This window comes from Drosophila erecta, unplaced genomic scaffold, assembly GCF_003286155.1.
Source record: "Drosophila erecta strain 14021-0224.00,06,07 unplaced genomic scaffold, DereRS2 tig00000294-arrow-arrow-pilon, whole genome shotgun sequence".
Taxonomy (NCBI): Eukaryota; Metazoa; Arthropoda; class Insecta; order Diptera; family Drosophilidae; genus Drosophila; species Drosophila erecta.
In genome coordinates, this window is record NW_020825218.1 from 1,162,252 (window position 1) to 1,179,081 (window position 16,830).

At 33.2% G+C, this 16,830-nt stretch overlaps 2 protein-coding genes across 4 annotated transcripts; one reads left to right on the plus strand and one right to left on the minus strand.

The window, feature by feature from the left end:
* Positions 1-745: 745 nt before the first annotated feature.
* On the minus strand, positions 746-5,095 carry LOC6555866 (protein yellow). 2 transcript variants are annotated; one of them, XM_001982707.3, is made up of 3 exons: positions 4,705-5,095; positions 1,979-2,645; positions 746-1,259 (listed from the first exon to the last, which is right to left on the minus strand). In XM_001982707.3, exons 1-3 carry the CDS (start codon positions 4,929-4,931, stop codon positions 771-773), a joined length of 1,383 nt encoding a protein of 460 aa, XP_001982743.2. In that variant the 5' UTR covers positions 4,932-5,095; the 3' UTR covers positions 746-770. The 2 variants fall into 2 exon arrangements, with proteins under 2 accessions (XP_001982743.2, XP_026839236.1); XM_026983435.1 differs by lacking the exon at positions 1,979-2,645 and having other exon boundaries at positions 4,705-4,827.
* Positions 5,096-6,063: 968 nt separating this feature from the next.
* Positions 6,064-16,205, plus strand: LOC6555867 (fibulin-1). Of its 2 annotated transcripts, XM_026983433.1 has the most exons (13): positions 6,238-6,428; positions 6,886-7,380; positions 7,442-7,771; positions 8,389-8,610; positions 8,669-8,751; positions 8,807-8,864; positions 10,162-10,452; positions 10,870-11,007; positions 11,762-12,206; positions 12,265-12,397; positions 13,089-13,177; positions 15,640-15,870; positions 15,933-16,205. In XM_026983433.1, exons 1-13 carry the CDS (start codon positions 6,356-6,358, stop codon positions 16,093-16,095), a joined length of 2,751 nt encoding a protein of 916 aa, XP_026839234.1. In that variant the 5' UTR covers positions 6,238-6,355; the 3' UTR covers positions 16,096-16,205. The 2 variants fall into 2 exon arrangements, with proteins under 2 accessions (XP_026839235.1, XP_026839234.1); XM_026983434.1 differs by lacking the exon at positions 10,162-10,452 and having other exon boundaries at positions 6,064-6,428.
* The last annotated feature ends 625 nt before the right edge of the window (positions 16,206-16,830 follow it).

Genomic DNA, 16,830 nt, shown 5'->3' on the forward strand with positions numbered 1-16,830 from the left:
CGTCTATGTCTCTGGAAGCAGCATGTTTAAATTCAACATTCAGCTCTTGTAGTTCCTGAGATCGAGGCGTTCATACGGACTGACGGACATGGCCAGTTTGACTGGGGTATTGATCCTATTGAGCCTTTTACATTATTTTTTGAACGAATGTAGCAACCTTTTCTTCTACGAGTAATTTAACATTTGAATTCACGTTTGAGTTCGAGCCCACTGTTCATTGCTGAAAGGTTGAAAAGTAGAACGTAGGTTGAGGGATTGCTGGCCCTATAAAGAATACACATTTTCTAGCAGGATTGCTGGCCGAGTTAATCTAGCTATGTCCATCCGTATAATTTTCGAGATTTTGAGAATTATAAAAGATAGAAAGCTGATATTAGACATTAATTAGAAATGCTTAAGAGTTCGAACTTATGCAAGTTTGTTTAGAAGATTATACATAGTGCTATCTAGCCACTTTATATCAATATGCCAATAACACGAAAACATTTGCTAACGCCCACAAGCCGCATTAAGCTGTTGGGCCCACAATTTCTATATGTATGGCCATAAAGAAATGTACCCACCCTTATGCCCACAAATCACAAGTACAATAAATGTTACCATATTTAGGTTGCACAAGTGAACAATCACAAAAAGGGTATTTTCTGCTCTGTATTTTGCATATCTCGATCTCCGGACTAGCTGATTAACATTTGATGCGCATCCAAATCCACAAAGCAGTTCAAATATTTTCAAGATTTTTTTGTGTATTAGTTTATTTAACAAAGTTCTCAATAACATTGTCCTTCTTCTATTAACATAAAAGCAGATTTTGATTTATTAATGTAACTATTAACCGGATTACAAATACTATTGCCTATAATCTTATTTACATTCGCCTTTAAAATTCTAAAATTTACTTCTCCATAGTCTAGATTGCTGTAAAGATAGATTGGTAGTCGGTTACTTATAAGCCACACACTTTGCTCTTCCTCGTTGTCTACTTTTAAATCATTTGGGAATTGAATAAGATTTGAGTTTTCCAAATTAAGCAATTTTCCCAAATGCGCTCGAGTGTATGGTTTCGATGTATCCCAGCATCCAATATCATCTTCATGAACTTGGGTAAAAAACATAATGCCATTCCTTGTTACTCCTGAGGTAGAGGATTGAGAATTGTACCCGCGGTCACCAATCGAAATGAAGTACTTGGCGTAATCTTGAGAATTCCTTTGCCACACAGATTCATTTAACAAGAGATTCAGAGGCACCATAAATTCCTAGATGAAATATTAAGAACTTATTAATATTTTTATAAAAATGTTTTTAGGGAATACTTATGAAAAATCAGTATTTTTATAATTACTATTACATCAGATAATCGTAGAGTAAAACGGCTTGCTAGTTTCATTAATAAAAGTGGAACAGTAAGACAGAATCGTTTTCGGTCCCTACAATATATTTGAAGCTGCAAATAATTGGTCTATTTAAATTATGATTGGAAAATTATTTATATTTTATGACTTCGTATTTGCAGACCCCCATTTAAAAATAAAATAAAATAAAGATAAAAAAACCAGAGAGGTTAAGTGAATTACCTAACCTAAACCTAAAATCATTCCTCTGGCGAATGCTGTAACCCCAGATTTGGCATTTAAGTCACTGTCTATAATCTCTTGATTCTTGTGATTTTAATACAAACGAAATAAGATAACTACAGCCTTGCTTAAAAGAATTAATACCGGGGTATAGACACGTTAAAATACGTTAAAATTAAATCATATCTCAATATATATGTCTATATTGAAATTAATAAAAAAGTGTATTTGCGTAAAAACTGACAGACGGCAAAATTCGCTGTTTATACTGATTTAGGTCATAATATATATAAAGTTTACTTTACTGCGGTGAAAATTTCTGACTGAAATCTCTATAATCTCTGCAAGAGTATAATGAAAGCAATGGGATCGTTTGTTTCTTGTAATATCATTATACTCACTTTGAAACTTGCCATTGGATGAAAATAAAGAACGCGTTGCATTATTTTCTTATTGTAATATATACTCATTCCAAAAACGCCATCCAGCCATTGAAAATTTAATCCGTAAACATTAAAATCGGATGCAACTGGATCCGGATAAAAGTTATAATTAGTTACACGCCAGCTTCGGTTTTTAGATAGACTGTAAACAACAAGACCAAATCTCCACACATCTGATACGAAAGCATGCGCATCATCGCAATCTTTTCCAATATCCACAACAATATTGGAGAACAACGAATCTTGCTTCACATGAGATGCTTCCAAATTGTACCGAAAAATCAGTTCGTCACTTTTAAGATCATAAACAACAATCTTTGGTGGGCAGATCTGATTTAAGTTTATTGTAGCATTGACAACTCCAGAATCAATTAGCCAAATTCGATTACACCTATCTACAGCTGTTCGATAAACGGACATCAGTTTTGAGCAGTCAGGATTGTTTGGGTTTCCATGAGCCTCCCAGTTTGGATAGGGCTTTATTGCTGGGCTTGACTCCTTTGGAGGAAACGGCAGTGTACCTAAGCTAGCAGGCACACCATTCTTCCAACGAGGAGTTGTAATAAAAAGTCGGTTATTATGGACATCAATGCCTAAAGGTAAATTATTTTTTGATACAAAGTCTCTGTAAATATTAATATATTAAAATAATTAGTAAATTACATTAGCGCAAAGAGACTATTATATAAGCCGGAGAATTCTAAAGCCTTTACGATTGCCCGGTCATAACTATTTGTATCTAAATCTGGTATAATCTTTTGTATTTTGAATTTTTAAAAACGAAACTGTCACGCAAACACTTTTGAACCTTTTTTTGTGGCCATATTGTATCGATTTTTCTTTCAAACTCCTACTAGGCAGGACTATCGCACTCCGATAGTCGAGGAGCTGGACCATAGCGTACTCTCTTGTTGTTATATAAATTTAGCATATAAGAGCAGATGAAAGCATTTTATGCCATTTTATGGCTTGTGTTGAATTTAAGAAGTTGGACCTAGGGTTCATTAAGTTAATGTAATATAACATATGGTGGTTCACTTCTTCACTCAGGGTTCTCGACAAAGACTTTTATCAATTCGTCGGTCGGTCGGTCGTTCCGCTAAAACATTTCTTGGAGGGGATTGGACTGCAAACTGAAGGCAAGTATGTTAGTATTACGCATAAATTTTGCCGAGATATCTTCCAATTTTAAACAAATAGTCATGCTACCGAATTCCATAAACATCTACATATGTATGTCAAGGATCCTCTGGAGTAAGAGTAGCGGATTGTGTCACCATTCTCGCATTAAAATTAGTTGACAGGCTAACTGGGAACATATCATAAGTCTTTTTCTTTTAACTTTAGCCACGCTAAATAATATCATAATCATAAAAGAGAACATGGATCTTGATACGTTTAGACTTCGCTAGATAGTGTCCGATCCGGACAGAGCGTATTGTTAGACATTTTTAATTATTATCAAGTAAAGTTAAAGGCCGTCCTACTTTGCTTAAAACGAGAGATCGTTGACGAAGGAACACAACGGAAGGAGTTATATGTCTTGTGGGGTTCACATAGTGAACAAGATGTTGCAGGAGAGCGAAACGCAAGTCCGCACTGATTCTATGATGACTAAGCCATGTCACACAGAAACATGTCAACACCACAGAAACAGCAAGACTTAGACGTGTCAAAGAATCTTGTCCTACTGGATCATCAGTATGACCCAGAAGCCAATCACACTGAATCCATCCAAGATATCTTTCAATTCATATTTCAAATTTCAATTTAATTCAAATTTCCTGGTTCGTGAGATGAGAAAATCAAATGGACAATATTAAATAAATCAGCGGGAACCTGATTTCCTAGGGAGGTGAACGTTGTCTTGATTCCAGGTCTATATCTTGCGTTGGTCAATCGGACATTAATTGCATCTAATGTCAGATGCAGTTAAACTCACAACATTTGCAGTGCACAGCACGCCTACTTAAAGAAGCGTGTTTCCAAGATTTATCAACAAAATTGGTTTCCGATTTGTGGAATCTTGGGGAAGTTCCATCCACCCCAAGGAGCTATTACAAGACTGGGCATCACAGTGGGCTAAGGTGTCAAGTTCTTATTTTCTTTTGAATGAACTAATCGCTTGACCAACCTAACCTACTATGGAAGCAACGTGGAATTTTAGTATTTAATTGGAGAAACCAAAACTTCCTTCACCAAGCTATGTATAGCGACATTGGTCCTTCTGATGAAATGGGTCGAGAAATCGAAGCAAACTAAAAGTTTAAGAAAAAGTAAACAAAATATTCAAGCCAGAAATCAACAAGGATGTTTGGCAAAAAAGGAATTAGGCCAACTCTAACGACCACAAACCGCTCAAAACCGCCACGTCCTCAGTTATGATTTTTTTCGTTTTATTATTTGTTTTGCCAATTTTTTTTTTTTTTGCCAAAATTTTCGGAAACATGGTTTCATAAGACCGTTAATTAGTTTTCTTCTTACCGATTTCTTTTATGACTGAAATTTCGGCTAAGAGCAAGAATTTAATATGTTGTTACTTTTCCAATACAAACGTTTTAAATGTAATCAGCAGATTTTTTCATTCATTATTTTCCCCATAACTACATTTTGTTTCTGTATTATTTTCAAATTAATGTTTAATTTTAGGAAACTGTTATTATAAGCAAGTAAAGTGTCGTTACCCATTTAAAATAGATTGTTGTCGTTGCACGAAAGTTGAGTATTGGAAATCCAAATATTTCCATTCATAAACAATCTCCAGTTGACTTTCACTTTTTAAGTTCTGCGGAGTATATTCATAGTCATCAAGTGTTTGAAAAACTGGTTGAACACTTAAGTTTCCATTTAAAGTCTTCAATAAGAAAACGAACTGCGTAATTATATTAAATATTTTCCTGAAGTGCATCATAACTGCATACAAATTTAATAATTCCAAATAACAAATAATAATTCAATTTAGTCTATGGAATCAGTCCACCAGATCTACCGACGTTTAAAGACTTATACTGATATTTTGTATGTTTAAGATCTCTTTTACAGGCTTTTTGATGCAGGTCAGAGCTTTTTTGTAAGATATTAGAGGAAAAGCTTAAGCTTTGTTTATGGCCAAAGCTTATTCAATTATGTATAAATGTATCAATATGTTGTCTTGGTCTTTACCAGCCGAATTTATTTTAGTTTGATATTTTGTTTCTTGTCTTAAAAATTGGACTTAAATAAAAGGTCTTAAGTAACAAAATATCAGACTTGTCTGTGTAGTAAATTTAATAACAGTTATCGAATTTCCCTTAACATTACCATTATAGCAAGTATAACAGGAGAGAACGCTACAGTCGAGTTCACCGACTATCAGATACCCGTTACTCAGCTTTTGCTTTATGACGACCTTTATCCGCAATTTCCACAATAAAATAAAGGTTGTTAATAGCTTTGGATTTCGGCTTTGTTACTTTGGCCATTGCCTGACCAGTCTGAGATATTCAAACAATTAAATATTTGTATAAAGCTTGGCGAATGAGTTTAAATGTTAATATAAGATCCTTGCTTTCCACAATGTTTTCACAATTGGTTTTGTTTGATAGATAATACTCATAATAAACATTTTCATATTTTAGCACCCAAAAAATATACCCTTAACTAATTATTTTAAGCCGATATGGGTCCAATTAAATAAGTTTTAGCCCAATCGATCTTCTTATTCCTATTTTTGTTGAAACTCTTCAATTCATTTTCAATTTTTATTTGTCTTTATTACCCACGGTCACCATTTATCTGTGTAACAGGTATCTTAGAGTCGAGCAATGCGACAATAGCGATTTCCATTGCTTTTTAAATTGGCTTTTCATTATGGTATGGTTAAATCGACCAAGGCAGTTCGAAATATGTATAAATATTGTATGGTATATATGGATTTTATGTATGTATCTTAAATGCTTGCTTCTACCTTTCGCTAGTTCCTAATAATCACATTGATCAAATTTCAATATAATAAATTTTCAATATAATAAAATATAACAGCAATATATCATGGTAAAAAATCCAATGTTGTTACGTACGTGTAACAAATAGCTTATGTTTAAATACAATTACACAAATGTAAAAAAAACTTGCCTTGGCCCCCACACGCGTTTTGTTCTAAAATTGTATATTTGTACATATGTATGTACACGCATATATAAACATGCATATGTGCGGTGCTAAGTGATTGAGATAATTCCAGATAGCGTATGCACACGAACGTTCTATATTTTCTCATTCATTGCCTGACCTGTTCATTTAAAGCAAATATTCATTTAAATTTGTTTCTATCGGGATTAGTTGTCCGGAACCGTTATGTTTTATAAACTATGTGCATTTATGTGTTTTTTGATCATTGTGGAGCATATCACAACCACAATGTCTAGTGGTAAGTAATTTGTATACTGGCGTTTACCTCACATTAAGAACATACGTAGCTCGTGACCGCTCCGTATAAATTGTATGAATTGAAGCAACGTTGCGGTTTATGTACAAATTTTCCGACTTGTATTAAACTGAAGTTATTAAAATATTAAGGTATTATGTTATTAAGTTATTAAATTATTAAGTTATTAAGTGAATAAGTTATTAAGTTATTAAGTTATTAATTTATTAAGTTATTAGGTTATTAAGGTTTTAAGTTATTAATTTAAGTTATTAAGTTAAGTTTTTAAGTTATGAAGGTTTTAAGTTATTAAGTTATTTACATTTATTGTATCAAATTTAGTTAAGATTAATAGGAACAAGAAATTAAGCAAGCTTCGGCAACCGAAAGACGAACATGGCTATATCCATTCGCTTGTCGATCCTGATTAGGAATACTCAGCGTTTCTTTTTTTTTTTAGACAGCATTTCGGGTTATATAAGAAAATGTTGTATAAATGGACTTCGGCATGCGCGTACCACCTCCTCCTGCAAAAATATGGACATAGCCCCAACAATAATCCCACAGCTTTGGCTTGGACTTTGTCATTCTACACTTGAAGTCTGCTGTTCTCGAGAACTGGACCATCAAAATTGTGAGCTAGGTCGACTGGCTGCCTTAGACGGTACTCGCTGCGAAGGAGAAGGAAATGTTACATCTAGTTCTTACGCAACATGTTGTCGTTCTTGTCAAATCGGACTGGCAGTTAAAGCGAGTAATGCTAATTGCAAAGATCCATTATTTTCATTTCTTTTTTCAATTGAATCATACCGAGCGTGCTGTTACGGATCTGGTGACTTTAACGACAAGCCCGATATCGACAAAATTGATAAGGCTAATTCAATTACTGATGGTGGTAAATTATCAGTTGATTCTGAAGAAGATATGAATGTAACTATTGTCCTTACCGGCGATGGTAAGTAAATAGTATATGTATATCGTTTAAAATCATAGTATTTATTTCTGCTTATTGGTAGATGACATATGTGGGAAAATTGAAAACCTTTGTGCTCACATATGCGAAAACACTTTTGACGCATATCAATGTAAGTGCCACCCCGGGTTTGTGTTAGATAATAACAACGTAACATGCTCTCCGATGAAAACCCAAATATGTCCCAGTGGGTACAATTTAGATAAGCTGGATAACAAATGCATTGACATTGATGAATGCCGGGAAAATCTTCATGACTGCAAATCATCACAATACTGCCATAATACGAATGGCGGATTCCACTGCTTAACTGTGAAAGCAAAAGACTGTCCGCCAGGATTTCATTATGAGCGTGATTACGATGCATGTAAAGGTAACTTTAAAGACTGTTTCAAATGTAGTAGAGTTCCTCAACTATCAGTTACTCCGCTGATGGGAGCGGGATGAGATTTTTAAACATATTTTTAACATATCGATAGAAATTGGTAAGATTCTTCATTAAGACGACAATCTTTAATAGAGTGAGTGTTGCAGTTGTGGACGGCTTGTCGGCGTTAGAGTGGGGGTGGCCAAATATTTTATTGAGAAATCGATTTACAATACTAATAATTAAATAAAAAAATCTAAACATTTGTTAAAAATGTGGGACTGGCAGTTTTGGAAGGTATGTTGACGTTAGATTGGGCGTGAAATAAAGGTGCACAACGTAAACGTTACTAAAACCTGCATGCTTAATCTCAACTTTTTACCCTTTATAGTGCCCGAGATCGCAGCGTTCATATCGACAGACAGACGGACGTAGCCAGATCGACTCGGTTATTGATCCTCAAGAAAATATATACTTTATAGGTTCGAAATCAAACCATTTTCTCTACGAGTAACGGGTAAAAGCTAAAAATCGGTTAACGTAAAGTTGGAAAGCCCATCTAAAGCAATATTTAAATTTTATTATTTTAGATTTTTTAATTTAAATCAATTTTATTCACATAGATGATTACAAGTGCAACGATCGTAAGTGTGTTGAAGGTCAATCTTGTGATAGAGGGTTCAGTTTGAAAAACGGTACCTGTACAGATATTGACGAGTGCTCACATAACATATTAAACAACTGTCATGGCATTAGTAATCAGGAATGTATTAACACAGTGGGAAGCTATTCCTGCAATTGCCTGGCTGGATTTCATTTGGATGCCACACTAAATAAGTGTGTTGGTAAGTACGTTTTTCATTTAACTAAAAATAGTTAGTTTTTTTTTTTTATTTTCCATAGATATAAATGAATGTTCAATAAATAATCACAATTGCCTTCCAACTCAGAGATGTGATAACACGATCGGATCATATATATGCACGGTATATCAATCCTTATATAACATGTTGCTTTTGTTACATCCCGTATTCTATATAGCGTTTACAAAGCTGCGGCACAGGATATACCTTAAATGCAGAAACGGGGAATTGTGACGGTAAGAAACCTTCCTAAAGAACAGCTTTTCTTATATAAAACTATATAGTTCAAAAGCCTCCAAAAATTGCATGTTGTAAAATTTTGTAAATAAAAATTCCACTGTCTACTTTCTAGTTTCGAAACACAAAGTTTTAATACATATTTTTGTTTAGATAAAGGAATAATACTTTTTTTTAACATTGTTGGTTGAATAAAATGTGATACATAGGAAATTAGTTCCTTTGTCCTGAAAAATGACTTTGGAAATAGGTTTACCGTTGTTCAGGCAGCAATTTGCCAGCACTAGCTCGCCGTGTTTGAGTACCGAGCTTCCAAAAAAAATGTAAATTGATGACTACATAACTCGCACTGAGTTTCTTGTTTGGTCAAAGGCTAATACGCTGAAAAATTACCTTTAGTAAAAATAAACAATTTAATAGATTATTGAAAAGAAGGTAAATAAAAATAATACAAATAATAATTCAAATAGATTATAGGTATTTCACTTGCCTAGCTTAATTAAATATTGCGACTGAAGTGAATATTTGTATTATCTTAAAAACTTGTATACTTTTTAGGTCACTTAAGTTATAAATAAATTCACTTTGAATATAGGTAGCAGGATAATACACATACATACATGTATATATAAATTGTTAAAAAAATGTGTTTATACATATATACCCGGGGGCAAGCTAAATGTCAGATGTATGTATTATTCCATTGCAACGACTCCCCTATTTCTTCTACCGCTATCTTATTGTCCTATTACTTTTAACTGTTACAATTCAAAAGTTATGAACAAAAAGTTGCCTTTTCTCACATATTGTAAACACTGCCACGCCCACACTTTTGAAATATGTTTTGATATTTTTATTAGTCTAGCAAATTTCTATGGACTTTCCAAAAAAATTTTGCCACGCCTACTCTGTCCGCCCAAAACGGTCCACACTTTTGAAAACCTTTTTTTTTTTTTTGTCTTTTTTTATTATTTTTATTTCACAATTTCTACCGATTCCCAGAAAATTATAAAATTTCTTTCTGATAGTCGGAGACTCGACTATAGCATTCTCTCTTGTTTTAAATTGTAAACTGTACAGTCCTTTGAATTTCCATACCTCTTAGAATTGCCAACTCTTTGAATAAAAGAGGAAGGTTTATAAAGTCGCTTTACAAAATATAAACCTATACATAAATGTTGATACTAAGTACTGAAAAACTTTATATTATATTAAATATTAAGATAATGCCATAAAGTTAATACTCATGTGTGACGTCTATTATAATTGTGAAACTGACACCAATATTCTTTTAAGATGATGATGAATGCACGCTTAGTACACATAACTGTCCTTCAAACTATGATTGTCACAACACGAAGGGATCATTCCGATGTTATAGAAAAATCACAACAATTTTAACAAGAATAGCAACTTCAACTACATTTCCGCCTTCATCTTCTGAAAACGCACGAAGGGGTTTTGATAGCCGATACCCATACCCACTAGTACACCCGTTATATTCACCACACAACAATTCATTTGCCATAAATCGGCATATGGACTGCTCTCCTGGTTTTTATAGGAATACTCTTGGTGCCTGCATCGGTAAGTGTTAAAATTGTTAAAAGTAAGTGTTATATGTCCATATGTATCAGGATCATATGTTAGCCTTACCGTTGGCCCGTATATCTCAACAATTACAATGATTTTACATTTATTAGTATATATTATATTGTATATCAAAATTAGTATATTAGATGCAGATGTCGTGTACATTAGATTACCGGATCGTCTGTGAGACGTGGTACTTTAAATTGTGGTTACAAGAAACACATTTCCTAAGAAAAGCCAACTTTTTTCTTTAAATATAATTAACTATTTTGTTTTTTTCTGGAATATATTGAATGTAGAATAACTAAAAAATATTGAAGTAATTAATTATTAATTTCATAAAAGTAAGCCTTTCTTACAAAAACGATTATAAAAGTTAATTTCGATTTTAATTATCCTTATGTTTGCAAGATACAAATGAATGTATTGAAAAAAATCCCTGCGCTATCCATGAACGATGCATTAACACAAATGGCCATTTCCGATGTGAAAGCCTGATCCAGTGCTCGCCCGGCTACAAATCAACAGCGGACGGTAAATCTTGCATAGGTAGGTGGGAGTTTTTAATTATCTTTGCGTTATTCATAAAACATAAAAACTTCTAATAGTCTTCTTAAAATATTCATTATGCCACCCATTAAAATAGTGGTCGTGGAAGCAAATACGGGCTAAAAAGTGCTATGTTGATTTAATACATGGCGGCATTTTTACACTTTTACAAAATCTGTAACAAAACGATCGTGCGTATTAGTGTGGCCGTGCCAAACTTCTATTAAAACAATAAGGAAGTCTAAAAAAAAATTAAATTTTGGAGGTAGAAAAATAATGTTTTTAATATTGAAGTTTGATAGTAACATTCGTGAGTAAATGATAAGTTAGTGAGTGTTAATTTAACTAGTATCAAATTCCAAACTCTGCTGTCTAAGTCTTTAGTTACAAAGTCTGGTTTTGTACAGCATAGTACCGATAGTAAACTAGTTAAATAAGTTAAAACAAGAAAGGGAGTAGAAGCAGTAATACGATATAATTAATATAGCAAAATAAATAAACATATATTAAATCAAAATTGTTTTTTTTTTTTTCATTTTATTGTTTATATTGCAAATTTTTATCGATATACCTAAAACATTTTGGCAAAACAAATTCATAAATATTTACTTATTCTAACATTCTAATGTGGGTAACCAATTTGTATTTCCGATGTTCAGTAGGTATTCAATATCAATGTAACTATATAGTTACATTACTAGGGAATATTCCCTAGGCATGTACATTTAAAATAATATTTTATTATTTTCAATAGACATTGATGAGTGCGATACTGGTGAACACAACTGTGGCGAAAGGCAGATTTGCCGTAATCGAAACGGGGGCTTTGTGTGCTCCTGCCCTATAGGTCATGAGCTTAAGCGGCACAGTAATGGTTCTAGTACATGTGTTGACACTGACGAATGCGCGCTAGAACAACGTGTATGTCAATTAAACGCGCAATGCTTTAACACTATTGGGTCTTACTACTGTGAGTGCAAATCTGGCTTTCAAAAGAAATCTGACGGTAATAATAGCACACAATGTTTTGATATCGATGAGTGTCAAGTGATTCCGGGACTTTGTCAACAAAAATGTCTTAACTTTTGGGGAGGATATCGATGCACATGTAACTCTGGTTACCAACTGGGACAGGACAACCGGACATGCAATGATATAAATGAATGCGAAGTACATAAGGATTACAAGCTATGTATGGGGTGTGTGTTTATCAATTTTGTTTTATACGTTTTTTCTATTACTATTATAATATTTAAGATTATGCATTAACACTCCTGGATCCTATCAATGTTCCTGTCCACGTGGATATATGTTGTCTGCAGATATGAATACGTGTCGCGATGTCGATGAATGTGCAACGGATTCCATTAATCAAGTTTGTACTGGACGGGTACGTATTTAATAAAGTTTCGCGTATAGAGAGCAAAGAAAATATGAACATACAAATTAAATTACAACAAAAAAGCTAACTTTTATTGCCTTGCAGTAATTCTATATTTAAAAATTTAAGCCGAAACGAAGGTGTATAAAAAATTAAAACATTTTTTTATAAACAAAACAACAATAATTTAAAGAAACAAATTGCACTACTGTTAAAATTAAATTAAATTTAATAAATTTAAAACAAACCTTGTTTGTTAAACTTCTGATGGAGATTGATCTTCTTGTAACCTTCGGCACTTACAAAAATTGTATTTCAATACTTTTTTGTCGATATTAATCAAACTCACACATATATGTGTATGGATATGTCGAATATTAAATTAAAATAGCAAAACGCACACATCTAAATTAAGGCATTGCTTTTTATAAGTTATAATCCTTGAACATTCGACATCAAAATTATTATTAATATATGTACAAATATACATCGATATACTACTATTATTTGTAAGTGTGTAAGTGTGTATTTACATACATACGTATGAACACATTCCCGCAACCGATCTCGGTTTTTTTCGTTCTCTTTTTTTGGGTGTATATACATATATTATATTCGGCTTTTCGAATAGAGCTTCCTTTCTAGTCTTATTTAATTAAACAGTATATACTTACACTATTGGTATATTTATTTACCATAGAATGACATTTGCACCAATATCCGAGGAAGCTACAAATGTACTACCATTAATTGTCCACTTGGATACAGCATTGACCCAGAACAAAAAAAGTAAGTGGAAGAGTATAAATATGTCACAATCAAAACAAAATAAGACCATAATTGTTGACGATAGTTGAGTTTTCCGTTGGTCTTCACTTTAAACTACATGTGTAAGTCGATTTACTATTTATGATCACAATATTTTACGATAGGACAATATTTTTGGAAGGCCTGGTTCAGTCGAGAATTGCAATCATAAGCCAGTGAAGATTGGTTGCTTTAAGCTTCATATGAGTCCTCTTAGGCGGCTGTCTAGGTGAACCCCGATACAAATCTGCTTGTGGGATGAATGTATTGTTCAGGGTACAGGGTGGGCAAGTTTGTCTGTTCAGTGAAGGATGTCTGCTTTTGTCCTCGTTTATCTTAATGCGCCTGTCTGCAAACCATCTTTCCACTCTTTTAAGGTAACAGGCAAGTATTTCTGTTGCCTTGCTGGGCATCTAGATCGAGAGTTTCCGAGTTTTGCAGTATCGGCAGCTAACCTACAGGTTGTGAGCTAATAGTTTTTAGGCATGTCTGCCGTGTATTTGGTGTATGAAACGGGGCCTATCTTACTACCTTGGGGGACTCCAGCATTGATAACAAGTCGGTTACACCTGGTTAAGAACACACTTTTGATGAGATAAGATTAATTCACTTTGTTTTCTGGGGAATCTTGTACATTAGTCCTTCCAGCCAGACTCTTTCAAATGCTTATGCAACATCTAAGAATATAGCTGAGCATTTTTACCGGTGCTAAAAATCAGTACGAACTTCGTTTCGTAATAGCGTTGAAGGGATGAGAGAACCGCACAAGGTGGGCGTTCTATGATATTTTTTGGCTGAATGTTATTTGATGTTTTTAAAAACTGAATGACAAATAGGTTGCTAGAAGGATTTGGTTGGAATACTTTCGATAAACTCATCGGTAAGTACTATTTGAGGTGGTTTCATGTGAGTACAAACATATTTCCCATACCTTCCCCAGTTGTATGTCAGCCTGTAGTTCCGCTCAGTTATATGTGGTAGTTGCCGGAGAGTAAGTAAAACTGGATGATTGTTCTGCAAAAATGTTGAATATTAGTTTGTTCTAGCATTTCGCAACTCGAAAAAGTAACAAAATAACTTACACTTAATTGCAAAACAAACTAAAATTCGAAAATTCAAAGCTGGTAAATGGTCGCAAAATGCGTAAAATTCTTAATTTTCCTTTTACGAGTAGTTACGAGTATTTAAGTATGCACGGCTTTGTTGAAAATATAAACTTAAAATTATTAAGCCAGGTTTTTGAGCTGCAAAACTCAGAAAGAAATTTAAGATCTAAATTTTACATTTGAATAATTTATTTATCTGAATTTATTACGGTCTACTTTATATATATGAATATATTAAAATCCATAATTTTATGTTATATTGGTATGATTTTTGAGTTGCAAAATTCAGAACGATATATAGAGTTCTAAGTTGCTAAGTTAAGTAATTTAATTTTTCTTATTTTAGGTTGCGAAATGTAGGAACAAATTAAATTTTCAAACTGAAGTTTTTGTAGTACAACTATATACATAGCTGGCATGCTCCTATGTAAAACAATTAATGGAAAATGATAACTGTACTACAACTATGGTTTTGCACTATGCAGCCACTTTATTGGTAGAATACATTTCACTTTCTCCGCTCACGCAATGTTGAGAGCTTAAAAATCTAAAATCATAAGTATGAAATGTGTATGTGTGCATACTTGTGCGAGTAGACGATTTGCGAGCCGAAATCATAATTGATCTAAGACAGTAATGCATTTAGAGATTTTTGCAATTTCGGTGTAAAAAATCTAAATCTAAATTAAATTTGTGCCATATGTGCATTCAAATGGACGAATCAACTTTTTTAAGGAAATAATCAATTAGCTGGCAAAATTACAAAAACACGGAGACAATTGCAATATTGTGATATATTTATATAATTTCTTCACTGATACTTTAGCAATCGAACAGCTCTGTGCACATAATATGCACAAATATTAACAAAATACACTTTAAGAATTGCCTTCAAATATGTGTTCCTCGTCGCTTAAGCTTTAACTATTATTATTCTAGCATAAAGTTATTAATGAAATTATTATGTGAATATATTCGGCTATTATTATTTTTATGCTGAATTCGAATAATTTCTTGTTGAGGCAATACAAAATTAAAGTTTTTTTATATAAATTTATAAACTGAGGGGCGTATTTTGTCAAATTTACAATACATGAGCATATGTGTGCACACATACAGTGGTCGACTTTCGCTGTATGCGGGCAAGTGAGTTGCTGTCTAGAGCCTTTTGCTCTGTCTCTTGCTTTTGAAGAGCCTGGAGCCAGCTCTAGAGCCAACACAAAAAAATTGTGTGCACAAAAAATCGTATGGCATTACGCATTTCATTAGAAATGTCTTTGCTTAGAGTGTTATATTAACCATTTAAGCCCCCCTTTTAATATGGTTTTCTTCTTGCAGCCGATGCCGCCAGGGCACTAACTTTTGTGAAGGAGAAGATTGTTACACCAAACCGTCAGCTTACACATATAATTTTATAACATTCGTTTCTAAGCTAATGATACCTCCAGAGGGTCGTACCATATTTACATTGAGAGGTCCACTTTGGTATGATAATATCGATTTTGATCTTCAAATTGTTCGCATACAAGCAACCACCCATATTCAAAGGGCAACAGATGGATGTTTTGAGTACGTATTTCAAAAATATTTTTAGCTTAAATTTTACAATAAAGTCGAATAAACATTAACAGCACTTTAAAAAACAACAACCAAGTTAACGTGATACTAAAGAAATCATTGGAGGGTCCCCAGGATATCGAGTTGGAGTTAAGTATGACGGTGTACACTAACGGAATGCCTCGTGGGAAAAGTGTAGCAAAACTATTTCTTTTTGTTTCTCAACATACATTTTAAGAGAATAGTGTATTTCATTTGGTACTACAATGTATACCTCTAGATACCCTACGAAGCTATATAGAAAACACAAATAAAAATTATACTGAAGTAATTATTATATACCTCAATGTGCTGCCTTAAAATATTTTTTTTTTGTCATTTTATCAACCGTCTCGTATTTAAGAGGTAAAATTCGAGATTGTTGAATCTGTCTGTCCTGACGGAGGAACTACCTTGTTTAAACTATAATATAACAAGTTTTCGATCAATATATATTTCAAACTTTAAGTAAAAGTACTTTTATGTCGATTGAATCTGTACTGCTACTCAGTGCTGTTCTGTTCTTTAATCTGAAATTTCTGGAGTATATAATTATTCAAGTATGTACATTCATGCGGCTGGAAAATCTTATGACTACATTTTTTTTTTTGAAAAACTTGTATATAATCTTTCTATTTGCCAATTGTATTATTTATTTTTTTAGTTTATTATTCATTTGCGCTTTGAAAAAAAAAAACATTTTTTAACTTAAATCCACAACTTAAGTAAAAATTTTGGCTTGCACAATTACCTATCCTGTGCGCCTTGGAAATTATCACACTGAACACTGTAAAAGATCCTGTGGCTTCGGCCGACGTGCTCGGCTTGTTTCGTTCGAACAAAAATGTATAGCTATTGGGACTGTTTTAACTTTACAAGATATGCGCAAGTTAGATACAAATCCAAAAAATTAAGGCATTGCAATAGGATTAC

Coding starts and splice junctions, on each gene's coding strand:
- LOC6555867 (XM_026983433.1), top strand. CDS start 6,356: ATGTTTTATAAACTATGTGCATTTATGTGTTTTTTGATCATTGTGGAG. Junction 6,429..6,885: donor CACAACCACAATGTCTAGTG/GTAAGTAATTTG, acceptor TTTTTTTTTTAG/ACAGCATTTCGGGTTATATA. Junction 7,772..8,388: donor TGATTACGATGCATGTAAAG/GTAACTTTAAAG, acceptor TTATTCACATAG/ATGATTACAAGTGCAACGAT.
- LOC6555866 (XM_001982707.3), bottom strand. CDS start 4,931: ATGATGCACTTCAGGAAAATATTTAATATAATTACGCAGTTCGTTTTC. Junction 2,646..4,704: donor CAACAATCTATTTTAAATGG/GTAACGACACTT, acceptor TAATATTTACAG/AGACTTTGTATCAAAAAATA. Junction 1,260..1,978: donor ATCCAATGGCAAGTTTCAAA/GTGAGTATAATG, acceptor TATTTCATCTAG/GAATTTATGGTGCCTCTGAA.